A 22,890-nucleotide genomic window follows, 5' to 3' on the forward strand; every position below is an offset into this window, starting at 1 on the left:
CTGTGCCCCCTCCCAGCTTCTCGCTGGCAGGGCATGAGAAGCTGAAAAGTCCTTGACTAGTGCAAGCACTACTGAGCAACAACTAAAACATCGGGGTGTTATCAACATTATTCTCATCCTAAATCCAAAACACAGCGCTGTACCAGCTTCTAGGAAGAAAATTAACTCTATCCCAGCCGAAACCAGGACACTCAGAAAATCTGGATTTTTCTGTACAGAATTCATTATCCAATATGCTTCAGCAAAAAGTATTTAATCCTTGAAAAAAACAGTTTGGATGCTTCCAGTTCACATTAATCACACTTTTCCTGCTTGTTTTTATTGGATGGAAAATAAAGAATGTAAAGTCCTTCAGATGAAAGATATAACTAACTTTTCACATCAGATTAATTTTTTAATTGAGAGGGACCTAAGTAATATTAGTAGGAAACTGTTCACTAATGAAAGGTAGCATTCCAAACAATAGTTTGATGTTTCCCGTACATAAATGTACATACTTCAATACTGTTTGCCACAGTGGCATGCTAATAAGGATGACTTATGCTTGTTGTTTTTCCCATCCCCCTGCTCTGTTCATTATCCTACTATTTGATTGATGCTACAGTGATTTTCCAAGCTGAGTATCGGATCACATATTGACTTTAATGGAACTGTGTTGTTTTACACTGGTTGGAAAATCTCACAATAAGACTGGTGAAGACTTAGCCCAAATCTTGTTGGATTTTTTTTTTCCATGTCTTGGATTTACTGCCAAGCTTAATAGACTACACTAGTTTTCGAGTGCTATTTTCTGTCTCTTCTCTAGAAGTATCCACTGACACAACAAACTATTTACACTAAAGGTAGGATTTCTAAAATGCTCAGCTTTGATACACTGAGCTCTTGGAAATTCTATCTTGAATTCCCATTTTAGGGGCTCGTCACCTTCAATACTTTACTTATCTGAAGGACTTCCCCTTAAAAGAAGCAAAAGTCTTTGTGAGGACTTACCTGCAATAAATGTAGTTTTTCTCTTCCAAAGAAACAGTTTTAAATGTTATTTTCTTCCTTCTAGAACAACAAATTGCATCGATAGCTAAAAGACCTACATCTCCTCATCCAATTCAGATAACCAAATCAATCGGACACACAGAGCCAGAAATGGACATTTTATTTGAAAAACTTTTTGATGGCTAGTAAGTAGAATATTCAGCCCTACACTTAAGCTGTGGTGCATACGAGCTGTGTGTCTTTATAATGTTTTCATTACAGAAAATTATGGTTACTGTTTGAAGAGATTTTCTGATCCTTCAAAAAGGTACTTGAAAATCTAGTTCTGGCTTAATGACTATTTTATATTTCCAGTGATACTGATGAAAACAAAGAATCAGAGGAGAACTTGCGGACTGGAAATGACATTCTGCAGCCCTTGACTCGGAATTCGCTACAGAAAGAGTGCTATGTGTCTCTCTCTGTGCCAAAGCATATGCTCCAGAGCATCTTGGATTATAACAGCAGATACAAGCATCACTTAAAGCTTATTTCCCATGAGGCGATAGGCAGTTTCAATCCATGGCGGATTGCTGAGAGGTATATGAACTATCTTTGTGGTTTTGAAGTGAATGTATCAGCTGATTAACAGTTTTTTCTGTCCTTATTCAGGAAAGGAGTGGGGAGGGGGCCATTTAAATTCTAAATTGAAAGCCAAAAGCAGTTGGCTATTGGACTGTTTCTCTACTGGTACTTGGTGTTCATGGATTTTTAAGGTAGTTGAACAAACGAAAGGATATGGGAGCAGAATGTCCTGGAGGAGTGATTATTTTTCACATCTTTCTATGGCATTACCACAAAAACAACTGTGTGAAATACAGGATAACTTAAATTATTTTCAGAAGACTATCGTCAACAGGTAAATTGAAGGAAAACAAAATTAACTTTTGTTGTTGTTGTTGTTGAGTGAAAAAGAAATAAAGTACTGTAAATAACTGTGCAAATTTTAATCTTTGTGGTGAGGGATTATGAAGTTGATGTTTCAAGGAACAACAGTAGATACTCTTTAAAAGAGACCACTGGCCTTAGCGCAGATTTCAGTGCTTCCTCTTCCACAAGTCTTCATGCTTCATGGAGTTCACTGTGGGAAGTGTGACATAGGTGGCTCACCATCCCTTAGTACAAATAGAAGAGGTGAAGAAGCAATAAGTAACAGTCTCTCTGCTGTTCACTTCTTGGCAAAGAAAAATTATTTATCATGCTCAATGTCTGCTAAGCAAGCAGGGCAATGTGAGCTGAAATATCCACCTTGCACTGAAGCTCAAATAAGTGTTTTGATTGCTCAGTAACAGGTATAGCAACTAAGTGATATCACTGGTTATCATTTCCTTGCACTTTTCTTGAGTGATTGCCTACAATTGCCTAGAAATCATTCTCAATACGTATGATATATTTCAGAAATCACCTATTGGTCTTGTGAAGTCCCAGCCCAAAAAAAGCATGGAAATATAGGCTGAATTTGAACCTTGCTAGTCCTGTTCTTTCAGAACTGAAGAAATACTGGCACAACATCAGTTGGCATAGAAAGGCCATTAATTCCCTGCAGAGTGGAAATCAAAAGACTTCTGACTATGAGTGGAGAGAAGTGAAAGGAGAAAACTCTGGAGTACTGAGAAAGAATTATAAAATATAACTTCAGTGGTTGTAGATGGAGTGGTTTGCCATAATTGTCTGTATTGGCAGATTGGACATCAGGCTTAATTGCCCAGAGTTCTTCAACTTCTGCACACATTTTTAATGTAGTAGCATGGAAATCGGTGGTATAGCTCATTTGAGTAACATTTGGCGTCTGCATCAGTATTTCCAGGAACAGGTCCTGCAATATTTGAGATTACTTGCATGCATGAAGTTAATCATGTGTGTTGAAGGTTTGCCCAACTGTGGATAAGTAGGCAAATGTTTTAATAACTGTGGTTAGACCACTGTATTTGAATCTGCTGAACTAAACCACTGAAATATGCCTTGTCAGTTCTCAGTACTGTCATTCTGCCTTCTGAACTGTACTCCTTTTCCTAATTGGTGTGAAGCTGGGTAGTTCAAGGACTGACACCTTCTTGGGATCGGCAGATGGATTAAATGGCAGTGAATCTCTCCTTCTGACAGCTGAATTCCACTGCTGCCATTTGCCTGATACATGCTGTTACTTGAAATATATCAAACTACAAATGCAGTCTGATATCCAGCATGCTTCATTGACTTATTCTTACCACCAGAGGGCATTATAAATCTTTTATATAAAACAGTATCACACAACGTTCAAAAGAAACACTCCCATGCTATGCTCAAAAGGTCTTAGAAAGACTAACTTTATGATATTTTAGAATATATGCAAAACTCTGAAGAGGAGTTTTCAAGAGGCCAGTAAACTGTGTTCTTACACTAAAATAGTTTTTCCTTCTGTAACATCTGCTGTGGTCCAGACATCACTGAAAAGTGAAATTTCTCATCTCACTTTTCCTTAAACTTTATTGCTCTCAGTAAGGCCTGGTTCAGTGGCAGCTAAAATCAATAAGAAGCTTCCCATTTACTTCAGTGGCCTGTGGATGAACACCATAGTATGTTAACTCCTATTCCCGAAGCAGGATTAGTATCTAAGAGTGTGAAAAAAGGAAGCAACTGAGATCTCTAAACACTTTTAAGCCTGAAGTATGTCCTTTGCTATGACCCAGACTGAGGAAAGAATTTCTGATATCTTATGTAACACATATCAGAACACATATCAGATCTTTTCTTGGGCTAAGCAGTAGAAAGAATGAAAAAACATGAGTATTTGCCTTTTAAAATCAGAGCATTGATATCAATGGAGTGAATGACTGGAATTTGAAATCTGACTTTCTGAACCTTTTCTTTTTTTCCCCTCCCTCTCCCTCAGTCTTGCAGAGCAACTAACAGACGAAGCCCTATGTGATGTGGCAGCAGAGCTGCAGGATGTTTGTGAGGATTACGCAGAAGCTGTGTTCACGTCAGAGTTTTTGCAGCCAGCGCAGTAAATGCTTTCAAATCTGCCCCATTATCAAATGCAACGTGAGCCTCAGTCTAACAGTCTTATCAGATGATCTCATTTTTCATGTTTTTTTAAAAGTGTGAGAGTGTGTTCACCAAATGAATTAAGTCCATCAAGGATTCATCTCAGGTTTTTATAAAACCATTATCATAATATTTTCAGACTTTATTACACTATATTTATCAGGACTTATTTTTAGGCGGTGTTTCAATAGAATGAAGTAAACTGTTACAGGTAAAGTTTATATATTTTGATAGGAATACCGATCCATTTGTGTACATGTAGTACTTCATTCATTTTATGTGTGATTTTCTTATTAGAATAAAACTGGGAGGAGGATTGGGTTCAAGCAGTGTCATGGACTTAGTTGTACTGTGCCTCAATTTTCTGCTTTAAACCGGAGAGAATCTTACTTACCTACCTCATAAGGGAGCTATGGGGTTTAGTTTATTCTTCTCAGTAAAATGCATTGAATATATCTGATAGCTGTGTCGGAAGAATGAAGCATTATTGTATTTCTAAAGCAAATATGGAACAGTCCAGAGTAAAAGCTGTTTGGTTTCCTGTTTAGGACTTTCAGTATCGTGTAAGAAAGATGTTGTCTGACCACCATGCTTAGCATATATACTAGGATTAGTTCTTTTGGGGATGTGGCTATCCAAAGGAAGAAGGATTCTCATGGCAAAGCATTAAGTAGATGTAAACACTTAGCATTGGCTGTACTCATAGGCCAACAGCCTGCTTGGACTCTTGCAATCAACTTCTGAATGTAGTACCTCTTCTGTTGGTTTCTGACTGTCACAAGTACATTACGCATAGACAAATGAGACCTTTCAATTGAAGCACATGATGGAGATTTTCTTCCTTTTCTTCTTAAACTAGTCTAAAATATTATCATTTTATCAGCATTTAGTGATCCAGCCCCACATTCCTTACTCTTAAGAATCCCATTGAAATCAAGAACAACAAAATAAATGAACAATTGGCATTTCTGCAATATTGAATTAACTTGTTCATTTCAAGTAATCAATGTACTAGTTTGGGTTATGTCTGGAGCAAACAATGAGTAATAATTATTTATGGTAGTAGCCTAGGGAAATGAGAATTCAACCCTTGAGGTAACCCAAAAAACAATATGACAGTCTGTTTCCTTTGACAAATTTATTTTCTCCAATAGTGTTCAACCTATAACAGAATCATTTTTAACCTTCTAAGATTATTTTTATTTCCTCTAATCAGAACATACATTTTAAAAATAATTTTGTTTTTATTGAAGCCTGGTTTACTGTTTTCTTTGTCTTGAAATTTACACCAAATGTAATGATGTAAATGTTACTGCTGATGTGTGACTTTGCTGATGTGTGATTTCTGTAATTTAAAACACTATCTTTTTTATTTTGAAGATTATAGAGATAAGTCTGGTTTTAAGTCCAAAAGATTAAAGCCATAGTGTCTCTATGTATGTGTAAATATGCTTGTGAAAGTATTTTCAAGATATTTTATTTTTTAATAAATAACACTTGTTTCTTAGGACTGAACATAGTTTTAATTTAAGATAACTTCCATCTGAACCCATTTGGAATAGTCAGCACCCAACATACAAGGGAGTACCTGGCAACATTACAAGAGTCAGACTACCATATGCCTCGAAGTAACGTGGTCATCTGTCAAGGTAAACATGCTTTCTCTCTTAAATCCCATGGTGCCGTGAGTGGTATCCTTTGACTGATGATGCCAAAGTGAACTTTTATTCTGGATGAGAATTTTGTGGCATTTGGGTGCCTTCTTGGAGCAGAAATGTGTGGAGAGTGAAGGCTTTAGGTAGGATCCCTGACTTCACACTCTTTAGTCCTTCCTAAGGAACTTAACTAAAGGATTTTGCGATGCATTATTTACACATCCAAGCTAGACAATTAGGAAGTTTCTACCCTGAAAAATTTCATAATTGTAGGGCTTCATCTTAAAGTGACTCTGCATGTCATTGTTCCTAAGGGACAAATCAGCATCAAGCTGGATAAACATACATGTGCATAATTCTTGTCACAGTATGTTGATAGAGACTATATATGGGGCTGAAATGTGCAACCATAATACCACTGCAATTGTTAACTATGCATCTAATGAGCCATAACTGGCCATGCAGTTATTTAAAGCCCTATCATGCATCTAAGTCCATACTTCTTTAAAGCTAAGTCATGGGAGAGTACCAGAAGCAGTTTCAGATTTAAAAAGTATTTTAATGGTATAGATAATGAAGAATACATTTTCTTGGAGACTGCGCTGTTTCTCATTGCTGAAAGTCTTTAGGAACAGGTTAGATATCCAAAACACACTGTTCTACCTGGTGTTGCAGAGGATCCACTTCCATGGATCTGGACTAGATTTCATTGTAAGATCTTTGCAGGCCTATTTTTTTCTTGATTCTTTATGTGCAAGTTTCTTCAGTGTCAGAGCTGTGAGAGGGATGAAGCAAAAACAGGATGAAAGAATTCAGTGGTTCTATAGACATGTGGACAGTTCCAACAAATATGCTGCAGTCATATATAGCTGAAGTAGAATTAAAGTTTACAGAGTGGTTCGGGGTGATTTAGGTGATGGCTGGTAGAAGCATATCAGAGCAGTTTGGTGCAAGGGCAGTACCATATCCTAGGTGCACCAACAGGCATTAATTGCCCTGACTAGCCTGCCTGGGACCTCTGCCCGTGGCCAAGAACCTGCCTTCAGGCAAGTCCCCAGTCTTTGCTAAAGCTGTGCCACAGGTACAGCCATGTTCCCCCCTGCGCCCTGCTCATCCAGACTCACTTGACCTTGGCTCCGACTCATTGCCTTGTGTGGTCTGGTGATGCCTGGGCTGTCAGTGGGACCTGTGACTGTCACCATCCTACCTTGCTCAGGTGCTGTGGGACTGTGTCCTGCTGGTGCAGTCACTTCCCAGCCTGTGCCGTGGGTACCCTTGGCTCTGGGCTTGTCCTCCCTCCTGGGGCAGCCATACTCCTCCTTCCTGATAGATAACTAGGTGTGTAGGGAGCGATGAAGCAAGGGGGTGAGGTGTGACTCTGGAAATCTTCTGTGAGGACCCTGAAGACAGGACTGTGCATTTGTATTCTACGAGCAGCTCCTGGAAATCCTGAAAACATGCAATCTACTCTGTAAATACTTAACTGTAGAAATTAAATTGGTGTGCTTCTGGGAGTGAGGTAGTTATGGCAACAGTGTTTGCTCTACCAGTGCTTTGGAGAGCTGCTTTTTTCTACTAATGCTGGACCTAATTCAACTTCCATTAATGTCAGTGTAAGAGCATAATTGAACTCCTTTCTTCTCTTCGGCTTGCTTTGTCTCTGGGTTACTCCTGGAGGCTAACTTTCTGTACATCCTGCTTCTCTATGGACTACTTTTCTTCCACCGGGAAAAAGAGGTGGGGTTTTTTTGGTTTGGGGTTTTTTTTGAGAACACCAGCAATAGGAAAAGGGGCTCTGTTCATGACGTACATGTCAGTCAATTATCAGCCAAATAGAAGATCTGCTTCAGTATATCTGCTGAAGGTATGTCCTGGAAGAACATAATAGTTTTCAACTATATTTTTCCTCAGAAGACCCCACATTCTCTCTTGCAGCATGCTTGAAGTACTAGATTGCACTTATGGTTTAGGATGGTAGTCTGGTCTGAGAGAAAAGAAGCAGGTTGAAGGACAGTGGTCCCAACTGGTCATTTATCAACAATATTTAACAACAATATTAATGTGGGACAGACATCTGGCTGGCAGAACCTGCCTTCTGAAATACTTCATTGAGAACAACTGAAATAAATGCAAAACAGGATTTCATTTTAAATTGCAGGTATTATCCTGCATAGAAGGAAATGTAACCCAGTGTTCAAAGTTCAGTCCTTACTTCCACTCATTTAGTGGAGACGATGTCTTTCTTTACTGGTTGTTTTCTTTATTCTTTTTGCTGTAGGAAGATTTCTCTTTTCACAGAATAAACTCAGTCACTGCTGCCGAGTGGTATTTTTCAAGGACTGATTTTTAATATATTTACTTTTTGGTTTTAAATGTTCTTTTAAGCAGCCCCCTGATTTGCCAAGATGCTTTTGGACATGCGTAACTTTTAAAGCAATTATATAGGCATGGGTGTAAAAATTGCTGAATTCAGAGCTAATTCATGAGCTACATGAGTTTTCCTTCAATCAAATTCCTACTGTACCACATATATGCATGTAAATCTAGCTATAGATTCCAGCTTTAAAAAAACCACAGAATATGGTCCCACAGCATCAAGGTTGTAGTCCGTGCTTTCCTTTTGCCCCATTTTTCCCTCAGCGGAGATTTGTATTTTCAGTCTAGCTGTGCCAGAGGCACACACACAAAAGACAGGGTCACCCTGATAAACTGGGGTACATGCCATGGGCAATACCTGAGAGGGCGCTGTTGCTGTGGCTTAGGGGCTCGAGGGGCCAAGATGAAGCAATCTCATAGTGGCCAGGAGAAGGCAAGAGCCTGTGGTTCTGTGCAGGAGCAAAGGAGCCGGGTGGGTTAGACTGGCCATAGCTGCAGTCACTCTGGTGTTACTGGTCTCAGCCTGTATGAGAAGGTAACCAGGGTGAGAATGCTGCAGCTTGGGACCATGTAGGGCTATGTGCTTGCTGTTTCCACCTCGCTCAGTAGAAGGCGTTGCTGGAATATCTTGTGTGTTTCCTTCTGGGGCTGGGAAAGCTGCCTGAGTGCCAGCTGGAGGAGTGAGACTGGTCCCTGCTCTGAGCTCCGGTTTCTGGAGCAGGCCAGCTCCCTCGATGTTAATGTAGGTAGCCTTCCTATGGGGAATACATGGTGCACCAGACCATTAGATTAGTGTGAGAACTGGGTGAGGAAGGGATGGGAATAAAGAGAGAGAATGAATTATGTCTGAGTAGCTCTCAGTCATGCTCAGTGAGCTGTTTAATATAGGGAGGAGTGTTTTCTCAGGACTTCAATAATACAGATTTTTTTTTTTTAGTGGTACTACTGAGAATTGTAACCTTTCCTTATGCATTAAGCACTGGTTCTCCACCCTCTGTTTGGTACCTGAAAGCTCTGTGGAGCCAGAACCTGGCTCGTTGTGGTGATTTTTGAAGCTGCTTGCTAGTCCTTTGGACTCCCACTAAAATCAGTAGGCACTGAATGTCACTGCTGTCTTGATCTAGTTCCCTTAAGGATTTGTTTTCTCAGGACTAAATAATACAGATTTTTTTTTTTTAGTGGTACTACTGAGAATTGTAACCTTTCCTTATGCATTAAGCACTGGTTCTCCACCCTCTGTTTGGTACCTGAAAGCTCTGTGGAGCCAGAACCTGGCTCGTTGTGGTGATTTTTGAAGCTGCTTGCTAGTCCTTTGGACTCCCACTAAAATCAGTAGGCACTGAATGTCACTGCTGTCTTGATCTAGTTCCCTTAAGGATTTGTTTCAGTGTTGTTTCTCGTAACCCCATTACATAAACCTGACCTTGAGCCAGCCTACATGGTTGGGAGTGGATGCAGCCCTGATCTGAAAGCGCTGGATCAGTGTATAACAGCACCCCGTTGTAGAGGAATAAACCTGCAGGACTGAAAGCTGAGGGATGCTCTAGGCTTGCCAAGCCCTTTGGTTTATCTCAGCCTGCTCATTATGTAATGTAAATTGGTCTTATTACTTGTGGAAGATTTAGACAGGAGCTGGGAGAGGGAGGAAGTGTGGGTGTCCTATAAAGAAGATTTTCTGCAGAAAGACTTACTCTGTTCCGTGCTAACGGATTAGAATTCCTTTGCTGTTGCCTTTTTTAAGAAAGGTTTTGGCTTTCTGTTTGTGCATGTGTCAGAGGTTAGGAAATGGTAAGATTTAATAGGCTTGGAGGAAAGGCTACAGCTTAGATCATTTTATGAGTGAAATGGCTGTCAATAGATTCCCCATTCTGCCAGTCAACAGCCCTTTATTATCCCTGTAGTTGTAAAAGTCCTTCAGCAGGGCCCTGTGTGGGATTAGTAACTGTACAGTCTCTACAGGCTGTGTTTGAACTGGAAATCAAACAACAGCAATAGAGCACTGCTATTTTGTGGCTGGTGTTTTAAGGTGCTGTGTCCAGAGGAAAGATGTCTGCCCCATCCCCTGCACGCTGTGCTGCAGTGGTGGCAGCTTTGGGCATAGCAGGCCTGTGGGCTAACATAGCAAAAGGCTGGTCTTCTGGCCTAGCTGAAGACTGCTGTGAGGCCATCAACAACTTGGCGCTGCCAATCTGGCACCAACTACTCTTTGTACAGTAAACCCTGTGAGGATACCTAGAATGGACTGGTGTCTTGTGTTCTGCTCAGCTCACTCTCAGGGCACGTGTTGTCATGGTTGTTTATATCTGACGTACCACATAGTGTTTCTCTGTGTGGGAAGATTATTTTAAAATAGATAAAGTGCAATGAAAAAGGGAGGGGGTTGGAAATTGTTGTGAGCTTGACAAGGAAAACCAATGTCTCATTAGTCTGTCCTGCCTGCTGGTGGCTGAAAGGAAAGCTAGTTGTTTCTGGTAACATGTCCTAACTCTGTTAGGCTGATTTCTTTTTCATATTGTTGTTCATTGGATCTTGATTTATATTGATAGAAAAGATTTACCTCAAGCTATTCAAGATGCCTTTGAAGTTTACTCCCTCATTGAAATGCAAGCAGTGCTAATCAGTTATCACTTAGTTACAGCAGTCTAAATTCTTATTCTGTAATGCACTTGTCTCTGAGCAAGTGGTAGTCAGTGAAGTTATCTTGATCAAACCGAATGCAGAGCAAGAGAACAATCAGTGTTGATGAAGTCATGGACAGAAAACGCTGATTTTTTTATTTATTTTTTTTTTTAAATTAAATTGCAATTCTTTTTCTGCTACCAACCCCTTTGTCTTCACGGAAGTTTTGCTCAGCCTTCTAATGAGCAGAACAAAAGCTTGAGACATCTTACTTGCATCTGCCTGATAGAAATTAAGCAATCACAAATTTCTGCAGGCTTTAACCTCTCTTGGGAATCTGAGTCTCATTTATTTATTGCACTGATTTAATTTTTTATGTTTGGCTATTCCTTTCCTTCTGTGAGTCAAACATGAGAATAGCAATGTTATGAAGGTTCATGTCTGGGGAGTTGGTCTTTAGTTGTTCCAGTGAATTCTTGGTAGGGACAAGCTCCTGCAATTTCAGCTGGAGTTTGGTGCTCAGCAATTGTCAGGCACTTGGCCTTCAGTTTGGGCAATCTGCAAAGAACCTGGTCTTCATATTGTAAATTCTGCAGGCTACAGCAGTGCAGGCAGCAGAATGAAAGCTAATTTCACTGTCAAGGTGTTTTCACTGGAACTTTCATTTGTCTCTGATGTTTGTAAATGTGGATGAAATTCAAATGAAAGGTTGTGCTCTGTATAATTGTCTGTTGTCTTTCGATTGGGAAAAGAAGCTTGTTCTGAATATGAAACTAAGTAGCACCAATTAAACTAAAGGTAAGGCTGCTGCTGCTGCCTTCCCCTCCACCCTCAACCCCCATGCCTCTGGCTTTCCTCTCCTGCTTCTGCAACCAGTCTGAGTATTTAGGCTGAGGAAAAAACAGCCAAACAGAACTGGGTGAGCAGGAAGGAGACAGAGAACAAGTAAACTTCTTTAAAAGGGGAAGAAAGAGTGGTTGCTTCTGTTGTCAAGGCTTCCAGCATGGATTTCTAACCACCTCAGGAGTACATGCTTAACAATGATTATATCAGCAGGAGGTGGCACCATTGGTGTCAGGTATTAATAAACCTCTTAAAATGCACATGCTGGCTCTTTTTCTTTCTTGTTCTTCTTCCTTTTTTTAACTCACTGTAGCAATTTCTGTCCCTTTTTGAGCTGGCACAGAACAAAAAGTCCACAGTATTAATGAAACATAAATAGCATTGTTCAAATGGACCCAAACTGAGATGCTCAAGGGAGATCAAGCTGGGCTATTCCATATAGACAGCTCCTTAAGCTGGCTCTTCCAGTGTCCTGAAGTCTGTCCAAAACAGAATCAACTGTATAAGATGAAGGCTGCCCAGCGAATAATACAGCCCATCAAAGAAAAGTCAACAACTAGCACATTTGTTCCCTTTCTGAAACATCACCCTTTGCTTCTCCAACAGCCCTCATTAGCTTTGGGTTTTGGGGGCGGGGTGGCAGCATGCCGGCTCTAAAATACATGCTCTTGAGGTCCAGGGGCTTTGCCTTTCTGCTTTGTGGCAAAGCTGTTGATGGCACATTTTTTCTCTGAATCTAAGCCCCAATAGAACTGTCTTCTAATCCAGATTTCAATCCATTCCCAGAACCTGAAGAACAGCCTGGAAACATTTGCAGGCTTGGACTTTACCTGCAGGCACAGCCAGAACTTCCCAGGGCTGGGGTAAAAGTTGGTGACATGTTGCGCCTTGTGGGTCTTACTAAGAAGGGGTCCAGCATCATTACCAGTCTAAGGCCAGCAGAGGCCTGCTGCCCAGTCTCAGACAGGGCAGGGCTCTGGATCAGTGAGTGACAATGCTGTGGGAAAGATGCAATGGATTTATTTTTGCCTTGTGTTTGTTTAGTCCTGTGGGCAGTGTGACACTGACCCTTTAGGCAGTGAGTTATGCAGGAGCAGAATAAGTGGAAGAGGCAAATCTCTCTTCACTATAACCTTGCTGCCAGGTTGAATCTTCACCAAAACGTCTGAAAAACATAAATGTCTGCTTAATGCACCTGGCTTGTGCCAAAAGGTAGGGTGAATTGGGTTGTGGCAAGGAAGCAGGGGAAAAAAATACCTGCAGTCCAGTAATGTTCTTTGAAAACTCACCAGGTACTGTAGCTCCAGGATGAAGACTCAGTGTCAAAAATTTAGCAAAATCCCCTTTGTCCGAGAAAGGGAAAGGCTGACTGTAACCTGGTGTAGCTGAGCTTGAAGGGTCATGAAAGAGTTTGAAAATGTCAGCCTTAGAAGCATAGTTTCTGCATGCTTGACGTTATTTCTCCCTATGCCTTACACAGATGGTTCCATAGCCTTCTCTTACATGGTACTGATAAATAAGATGGCCATGGGTGCCACCAAGAAAAAATATTCTGTAAGTAAGTTATTAGTCTGAGGCAGGGGGTGTAGAGTGACATTTCACATCAGCATGAAGACTTCCCGCACGAGAGGTTATTAATAACAGTGGGAATGGCAGAGGGGTGTGTGTGCAGAATTTCATGCTCTTGAATGCACTGGCCTCTTCAGAGTGTCTCCACTCGTGGATTACTAACTTGCTCTTCTGCATTACACTGATGGCATTGCCTTGGCTTATATGGAGGCCTGATTTTAGAACTGAGCAATCCAGCTGCATCAGCTTCATTTGTGGTTCTAGGCAGCATGTCTTAGCAAAGCTGAGCCAGGGGAAGATTTATCTGTTGAATAGAAACTGTGTGAGCTGAACAAAGCTCCACATACATGTGAGGGAGGAAAGCTTGCTGAAGTCTGCCAGATGCCCACAGAGCAGATTCAAGTCTCCAGAGCACCAAGTAGCATTGTCTTACCAATGCACTGTGTCAGTGTTTTTTGATTTGGATAATAAATGTTGTTACTTTCCCATTTTGACAGATGTTTAGGAAAGTGGATTAGGTTGGTATGCCCAAGGTGTGTACCTTCTTGCTTTATTTGGAAACACTCTAACAATGGAAAAAGTTTTTTTTAATCTTCTTAATAGCACTGTGGTACCTTTTGCTGAGACAGTAACCTAACTGGATCTGATCCATCTTAGCAGGATTGAACGGTGCATATCACTTCTTCAATTCACACCTTCTTACCACGTTGAAGAAGCTAAATCATATCACTGTTGGTACCTAGTAGGGCTATTACTAGCAGTATCTCCAGAGGAAGTTGAGTCATTGTGCTTTCACTGCATCTCAGCTGCATTATTGCATTATTTTGTTTAAATAGACCCTTGAGATAATCTACTTTACAAATTAGAGTACCCTTAGCCAGAGTTCTGCCGCTAGAGTGTCAGCTTTGTCCAATCCCACCCAGTCTGTGATTTCTAGGGAAGTTTCTAATTAATGTTGAGATTTTTCTCTCTCCTTTGCACAGCATTCTGTGACTTTGCCTGCTTTTTTCTTACTCCTCTTACTAGAGACAAAGTGGGTATTGAAATAGCCAATGCCTAGTATGCAGTCTCACTCTGTGTGTATCAGCAGGACAATGATAATTGTCTATTGGCGGGAGGCTGTGAATATCTTAGGAGGCTGTTTCCTCAAAATGTAAAGTGAAGATCAGATACCTTCTAAAGAAGGAAGAAGCTAGCAGTTTGGGAGTTATAGTAGCTGAGTCTTGCTTGCTTCAAGAGAAAGCATTACTGGAAATATTAATAGATCTAAAATTGTATTACAGGTGAGGAAATGCATCACCTGCCTCTCTTTACAGACAGGAGGAAACGGGGCTCAGGGAAATGAAGTGATATGTGTGGAGTCACCCAGCATATGTACAGCAGGCTACGGAGTCAGTCTCTTGACTCAGTCTGGGCCTTTGTAGGTTGATGGATAGAAAAATATGGGTTGGGAGGCTTTTCCCCCACCCACCCTACATCTTTTTACCAAATTATTAACTGAATTTTTTAGCTGAATTTGGAGGAGGAACCAGCACTGAGTGAACTGAGAATATTTGGACCTTCTGAATATGCAGCAAATAAAAAAAAAAAATAAAATCTGAATTCTTTTCCCATGAATGCTTTTGTGAGCTGGTTCTGAATAACTTGTGTACCAGCAGAAACCAAGGTGCAAGTCCTGGGAGAAAAATGCTTTTTTAGGAGTTATTTGTGCATTTCCAGTTCATCTATGACGGGATTTTCCAAACTGTTAACTCTCTAAACATGGTATAAAGAAATGTGTAAGATATTGTCAAGCTATAATGGCTGTTTATAGCTGACAGTCTTACTTGGTTATTGATTGCAATATACCTATAGTAGCGGAGAATTCAGAGGGGCTAACTGCACAAGTAACTCCCTTGCTTCCTGCAGATGCTTTGCAGCTTCAGATAAGCTGTTTGATACCACAGCTATATGGCTATTAGTATCTGACAGTGACAATTTAATGCCAGCCTAGCTGTGCCGCTCTGAGTTTCTCAGCTGTGACAGTCAGGGTAGGTCTAACTTCAGTCAAAGTGACATGGGTGGCATGGCAGGATGGTGTGAAAGTCTCCATCCTGCTGAATAGGGTAGCTACAAGTTCAGCTACCCTTCTTTCCCTGATTCCGTGGGCTCTTCTGCCTTACCTTGCTCATAGTATGACTGGAGTGTGAGCATGGTTCATGCAGGTTTGTCTGTCATGCAGCTAGCCATCCACAAGCCTGGCTGGGTGCCATGAGCTGTGGACCTGTGGCAGAGTTCAGCCACTCTGCGGTGTCACTCCCAGGATCAGGATGAGCATCTTGCCCTAGCTGAGATTGGTCTGTGCCTGAGAAAGCCAGTGGAAATTGAGGTTGGGTATGTCTGTGCAAACAGCTGCTGCGCTGCAGAACAGGAATGCTCCATAGATGCTTCTAAAAATCCTGGTATCACTGTCTCTCCCTCTCCCCTCGGCATTTCAGTTAGGAAACAGATGACTAAAAATAGCCTACTGTCTAAAGCACCCAGACAGCTGTGCTGCCTGATTACTCCTTTAGCATTTAATTTTTGTTCTCCTGAATGTATTCACTTTTTTTTTTTTCAAATACCCAGTCCCTCATTTAGTAAACAAAGATGGATTTAGGATCAAGCTGATATTCATCAACAAATCTTGCATTTATCATAGTCCTTCCTCCTGCTGATATCTCCTAACATTCTGCTCTGCTATGGACCAGCAATCAGGCTCTGGAAAGAAGGCTTCCTAGCAACGCATTAAGCCACTATAACAATGTTTTAGAAAAAACAGGCTGTCTATGAAAAATAACATTGGGAAACTGATAGACTTTTCCACATGGAAATAATAGATGCACTGTGCTTATCCACTGAAATGGAGAGACCCCACAATTTTATCACTGTCATCCTCCTTTTTTAATGGAAAAAATCAGAAAGGGCTCAATAAAGCAGAGCAAATGTCAGCAATATTGGAGATTGGAGACTGCGGGTTAGATTGGGGAGGCAAGAGAGGACAAAATCTGAACTAGTCCATATTGAAAGTATGAGATATCTAACCAGAAAGTTTGTAGTAATGAGCAAACCAGTATGTAGTCATGGCAGGTTTTACCTTTTGTTTTCAGTCGGTAGACACTGATTAACTTAGGCTTTTTCTGTGTGTCTGCAGCAATCTAGATAAAAATTGTACCTTTAGGTTTGCTTGCTTCTTCCTCCTTTCCCTCTCAATGTGGTGTTTTGCCACTGTCCTGTCCTGATTTTTGAGAGTGGAAAACTCGACAAACGTGACCTCTATTCTAACATTTTGAAAATTAAGACATTGCCCTCCTTTTCCAGCTTCTTCCCTTCCCCATTTCAAAACTTGATGAAAAAGCTCCCAAAATTGCCCTAAAGTAACAGCATAAAAATCTACAGCTGCTACAATTTCATACTATGGCTTTAAGTTTTGATTCACGAATTTCTGAACACTTGTGGGTTTTTTTAATCTGTGGAACCGGTCTTCTGAAAATTGCTAAGATCCCTGTCCTTGATGTGCTATTTAGAGTGGACAGGGAGGATTGCTTCTTCCAAGTGACTTTTTCTGCAGCACTAGCAGGTATGAAAAGTCATGACTATATGGGCATATTTGAATGTGGGAGCTTTCCTGTAGGTCTGGAGCACATCTTCCATGTGCTCTCATTTGTACCCAAGGAGTTTTTGTGAGCTATATTTCTGTCTCCCATCTGGAACTGGAAGCTGATTGCCTTGTGCTCAGCAAATCTCTCCCTTTTATTAAGGAATTGTAAACAGTGCAGAGAAAAGAGACAATCTTGATTAAAGTAGTGATTCTGCAGTGTGGTAACATATACTAGATATAAATTAATTACTTGTGAAATCCTGCTTAAATCCTGTGATTTTAGTTCTTACCAACTTTCTTTCCATCTGTTTTTATACCTTGTGCCTTCCTCCTCATGTAGCTACCAATACTGGAGAGCACTGGAGTTAAAACAGCAAGTACCATTTTTCCTTGCCTGCATTTAAGAAGGCCTCAGCCCTGACATTATTGATCAGTACAAGTCTGCTCCTGCTCTGATAGACCTTTAATTGGATAGGCTCTGGCTATTGAGAAGACTTGAGGCAGGAGGAAAGAGCATCTTTCAGTTCAGAGCCAATGAAGAAATAACAGATGTGGGGGCTGACTGGTTCAGGACTGAGCCTCACTCAGCTCTTGCTTCTGCAGCTATTGACAGCTGGCTTGGCCATTAGTTAGACCCTGCTGCTCTGCAGAGCAAGACCTCTGATATTGTTAGGAAAATTTTCATTGCCAGGCCCAGGCATTTGTCTGGCTGCCTTGTGTCTGTTGTGGACTTTTTACAGCCATGCATCCAGCTTCAGCTGCAAAACTGAGTAATCCTGGAGTCAGTCAGTGCAACCTTAGTAATAAGGGCTGTATGAGGCCTTTCTGGTATCTGGGATTAACTAGAGCTAGCAGCAACCTGGCAACATCACAGCCTCCTCACCAAGCCACGTACCTTCCTGCTAGACAATTCCCTGTACCTGGGAGTACCATAAAGTCTGTTAGGACCAGTTGCCCATCCATTGCTGTCTTCTGTTATGCCTCTGTGGGTTTTGTTCCCTTTCCTTTTTGGAAGAATGCTGTTCTCCTCTAAAGTGCTGGGCTCTGGCATACCCTGTCTCTTTTTTATTTTGGCTGTGGGTGACATATAAACAGTGCGGAGAGGCCTCTCAAACTATTTGAAGTTATGTTGCCAAGAGTTGCCATCTCAAGGCTTGTTCTTGGATCCTGGACAGCTTCTTTGGCTGTTTAACTGGCACGAGCAGCCACAAAGCAGGTGTATCTGCTGCCAGAGAATTTCTCAGTCCTTCCAAGTAAAACAGCGTAGTGCAACCCATTTCTAGTGGGTGGCTGACATGAAACACTTGGCTGTGAGCTGCTCTACCGCCTGGTGTTTTCTCTGACTCAATGTGGTGTCTGCTCCTTAGGGCTGCCTCTCAAATTCTGTGGTGACTTAAAGGAGGATACAGGAACTGAGCTTAAAGGGTTCTCCTGACCTTCACTGCACCCTCCTCATCAGCTGCTTTCCTTGAGTCCCACGCTGCTGTATCGCTGAAACCCCATAACTGCTGATGGAACTGCACTCAGCATCACCCCCTTCCTGAAATAAGCAATTATCTTCTGACTTTGGACAAGCAATGTTGGCTCTAGAGGACAGATCTCCCATTTCCCTGACTTCCTCAGCAGTCTCCTGGTTTGGCTCCGAAGGCTGCTTAAACCAGATTGAACCTAGTGTCAGCAGGCACAACTCTATAGAAGCCAGGCTTGAATTCAGTCCCGGAGATATTAACCAACCAATCAACCTTCAGCTTTGCTGCCTAGGACCTTAAGTGTACAGCTGGAGCAACTTTCCCTGCCCAGTTTGAGCAGGTTTGGATCATTAGGTGGGCATATGTTTTCAGCGGGGCAATAGTGTCAGTAGATAGCATTCTTCTCTGAGCTCACATCCTCAGGTGGCTCTGTATTGCCTCTAACACATGGCACTGCCTATTGTGTTGATCTTTTTCTGCATGAATTAGCATGCAAACCGTGTTTTGTACAAGGTTTGATTTCTATAATTAGACAACTTGCAACACCAAAAAAACTAATAATGATGGGGATCATCCTTTGACAGAGGCTTTGTCCTGAGAGGAGTTTCTCTGCTCTATTGTAAGGAAAAGAACTTGGATCACCGGTAAAACAGAACGTGTTCGGCATTAAGAGTAAATGTGTTTGGAATTAGATTCTTTTCTCAACAGGTACTTGGATGTATAAATATCTTTAAGGGCATTGCAGCTCAGGCCATTGCCTGGCTTAGTATAGTTTTCTTACATTATTATTTGGCTGACTCTTGTAGAGGTTCCACGTCCTCTGTAATGCATGGAAAAAACTGTGTGCCTTTATGTACTGAAAGGATTTAGTTGCAATCTCTGAAGCTTTTGCAAGTCTTCAGGAGAAAGAGAAAATTTCTGGAGGTTTATGTTGTCAAGAGCTGGTAGTTGTCTGCTTTCACTATTCAGGACAATGTAAATTAATCTTTTCCCCGCGAGGGAGGCATTGTGGTTCTTACTGCCTTCAGAGGCTGCAGTTAACTGCCCGCTCAGGCAGCCATGCCAATGGAAAGCCTTTTTTTTTTTTTTTTTTTTCTTCAGTCACTGCATCTAGCCTGGTGCAAAAGAGCCATTAAGGATGAATATGTGTTGGAATGATTGTGGTGGTGTGTGTGAACAACAAGAAAGCTTATGCTTTCTTACATCCAGAGCTATTGTGCAAAGGTCTAATTTCTTTCTACCTCCTTGGGGGAGGATGGTGGGTGGGGAGGCAGCACATCTGCAATGACTCCTAGATGAGAGAATCTGGGGCAGGGAAAATTAAAAACTTGCTTTGTAAAGCCTACTCTTCCAGTACAGTTTGCTGGTATGATTTCCATAAAATTGTTGAGCAATGGATGGGGCACCTGTTGATGGTGGTGCCAGTTTATGTTCAAATTACAAACCAATCCAGTTAAACTGGTATCAAATGCTAATCCAATCTTCTTTCAATGGCTGAGTCAGAATCTGATTTTAAAGTGTGTTTTCAAAGAGGCACTAATATAACTTTGATTAAAGGCAAAGATTGCTCTTACATGTTATTCAGGGTCTTTCTTTGAGCAAAGGAGTGCAGGGCAGAGATAGCTGAGCTGGCAGGGAAAAGCAGTGTTTATCAAACTGATATGGTAGTAGTGTCTCCTGACCCAAGTTCCAGCCTTTGCCTACTACCACATTATGTAAATATAGTAGCTTGGGATATATCTTGTAGTGTGCCATCACTGCAAGGTGTAAATTTGCTCTTTGTGACATATGTTGAAAGGAGTTGTTTAATGAAGAACCTCTGAGCATGGTGGGCAGAGCTCTGGGAACGTACACCTAGATTCCACTTCTGCCTCTGGTCTTTGTACTTTGCTTTCCCTGTCAGCAAAACAGGGTAGAGGACGAAGAAGGAGAGAGGAGTTTAAAATTTATCAGATCTGAGTACAGTATTGTTCATGTTCTCCATACAGTTCAAATTCTCAAGGCATTTCAGAAGAAAAGTTATTCTTCCAGTAAAATTAGCCAAACCTTTTTGGAGCATAGAATACGGTGGTTTTGAAAACAGTTTGCAGAGCTTGAATCTCATACAGATGTTAATGCCTACATTGATGCATCTTGTGTTTTTTCTCTTAAGCGAGAGACTGAATTGAGTGAGTTCAGTATTTGTATTTACCCAGAATGTAATATTCTGCAGAAATCTTATTGATAAAACCATTTTGGATACATTGTACAGACATTTTATGTAAATGGCTGCATTGTTGTGTGTCTGTGTGAACTGCTTCACATCTCTAAATAGAAGAGCTATTCCAGGCAGGTTCTCTCTCTTTCTCTTCCAATGAAGATTTGGGGAGCATGGAAAAGAAATCACTTTCATTTTAATATTGGTCTGGCTATTAAATTGAGTGCAGTTAATGGAAGACAGGTCAATGTCTCATGGGAATCTCCCTGGTTGTTTCCTACCTGGAAACAAAGTTCTTCCAAGCCCTAGAAAAACTCATGTCATTCAAAGTTCTGTTCAGATGATGATAAGAATCTGTTTTGGTGTGTCTTCTACATGGTAGCTGGCATGGAGACTGTTAGCCTGACACTTCTTAAAAGTTACTGTGGTTCACTTCAGTTACCTTTATGAAACTGCTTAACAGCAGTTAGGATTGGATGAATTCAGCCTAGGAACAGCTTCTTGTTGCTCATGCTTTTGTATGCCCAGACTGAATGCAAATATGGGAAGGATGAAGACCTTTCAAAAGGCTACCGTGCAAGCAGATCAGTGTCTGGTCTGTAATGATTATTTTCTTGGATGTGCATCACTGACAGACTCTTGGTAGCATGTGCCTTCGGTATGGGTAGGTTTCTTGAAATAATACTGATGTGAGGCGTAAGTCTTGTGCTAGCCTTCTGCATAGGTGACAGCATCAGCTTTGGAAAGAAGAGATTAAATTATGCCTTAGTCTATGCCAACTTCGTAGATTTCGGAGATATTGCACTGGCATAACAGAAAGCAAAGCTTAATGCGCATTTTCCCTTGGTGAATAGGAGGGAGGAGACAACTGCTGTTTGTCCATCACTTCCTTGCATGCTGTTGTCATGATAGCCTTTATGATAAACTGCAAATGGGTTTGTCGTACATTTGATAGCTGTGCATAATCATGCATTTTCAACTACCTGTTAAAACTACATTTCAGTCCTATCATGTCTTTTGTTCTGTTTCCTACTCCAACTCATACTGAGTTAACATCCAATTAAAATAGGTGGGTTTATCCCATTGGTTACTGACCTGCTCCTTCCCAGAACTGATGGTGGCAGGTCACATCTGTACAAGACAGAAGCTGTTTGGAAAGTACTGCAACTTTCACAGTAGGAAGCAGCACAGAGTAGGGAACTCACTACTCTTGTCCAAACATATCTCTGCCTTTCAGACATTTTTCCCTGAACCAGTACTGCCACCAGATCCGTGAATATATCCACAACCTTTCTCTAGAATTGCTTTATTTGGTGGCTTAGTGACACTATAGCATCTTTGAGAAAGCAATCATGGTCAAATTTTTTAAACGGGACTTCAGGTGAAACAGCAGAGGCAATGTGGCTCAAGGCCAAATTTCCCAGCATGTAGCACTGTCACCCATAGATGAGGGAAGGTGAACTATAGTTAGTTTACTTGCAGCTGGCTCTGGGGGTGAGAATTGCTGGGAGCTGTGGCTATTCCACTTAAGCCTCAAACAAAACTACTTAACTCGCTCTGTTCTCAGTGGTATTTGCTGTGGCTCCTTGAATGAACTGCTTAGCAACACCCAGAGCAAATCATGTACTTATTTTTATACCTACCAAATTGGTATTGGCACAGAGCGTGTAAGTTGCTTTAGGACTTGGTTGCATTGTGTTTGCTTGTCTCTTTAATTGTATGCTTCCTGGGGCAAAACTTTTGTTTACTGTGCTTTACTTGGTGGTGTTCTGACATGCTGTAAATAAAATATAAGCCCTCATAGGCTCTCTGCCTGCCTCCTCCCATTGTTCCCACAAGAGCGGCTGCCACTTAAGATGTTTCTTAAGGTGAGTTTCTCCCAGTTCTTGGGAGATCTGGAGAAGCTGGGTACTCTACTTTTTTCCTTGATGGTGTTAGAGAAATGCCTCTGGGGAGGCTCTCAGAGAGGGAAGAAGCAAGTCTTGCCCTGAAAGTTCCCTAGTTCAACTCTCAGCGGACTGTAAACTGCTTGCCTACCGCAGACTTAAAAGGTAGTGTGTTGCAGCAGTGCAACCACTGCATTGACACAGGACTTGGCAACAGCCAAAGGATTTTTGCTGTCAAAGTCCAGAGCAACCACTTGCAGGAGCGGTTTGCGCGGGTAGTACTACAGCAGTGACTAAACCGTGTGCCCCCGGTATGCCCTCCAGCACACCAGGCCAGGGCAGCAGTCCAGCGGTAACTGGCTCTCCGAGCTGCTGGGGACGGGAGTCGGGCACGGGACGGGTCAGAAGTGGGGCGGCAGACCCCACCCCCCTTCCTCCTCTGACCACCCCACGCCCACGGCTCCGAGGAGCACCACGACGGCAAGGGAGCCCCGACCCCGCCCCGGCGGGCGCACCCTGGGGGCTACCGGGCAGGGCGAACCGGCCACAGCCCTGGAGGGCCTCTGCTCCAGGCCCCGCCGCCCGCAGGAGCGGGCGGTCT

The 22,890-nt window shown here is 41.8% G+C and overlaps 1 protein-coding gene across 1 annotated transcript in view; it reads left to right on the forward strand.

Moving 5' to 3' along the window:
* The window catches only part of KIAA0753 (KIAA0753 ortholog), a 19,602-nt gene extending 15,340 nt beyond the window's left edge, over positions 1 to 4,262 (forward strand). Inside the window, exons 15-17 of the mRNA XM_019471792.1 lie at positions 1,055 to 1,175; positions 1,345 to 1,569; positions 3,902 to 4,262. Coding sequence (XP_019327337.1) covers positions 1,055 to 1,175; positions 1,345 to 1,569; positions 3,902 to 4,019 — 464 coding nt within the window. The 3' untranslated portion in view covers positions 4,020 to 4,262. The remainder of the gene's footprint in view (positions 1 to 1,054; positions 1,176 to 1,344; positions 1,570 to 3,901) is intronic.
* Positions 4,263 to 22,890: the final 18,628 nt, after the last annotated feature.

Source organism: Aptenodytes forsteri, unplaced genomic scaffold, assembly GCF_000699145.1.
Source record: "Aptenodytes forsteri isolate BGI_AS27 unplaced genomic scaffold, ASM69914v1 Scaffold66, whole genome shotgun sequence".
Taxonomy (NCBI): Eukaryota; Metazoa; Chordata; class Aves; order Sphenisciformes; family Spheniscidae; genus Aptenodytes; species Aptenodytes forsteri.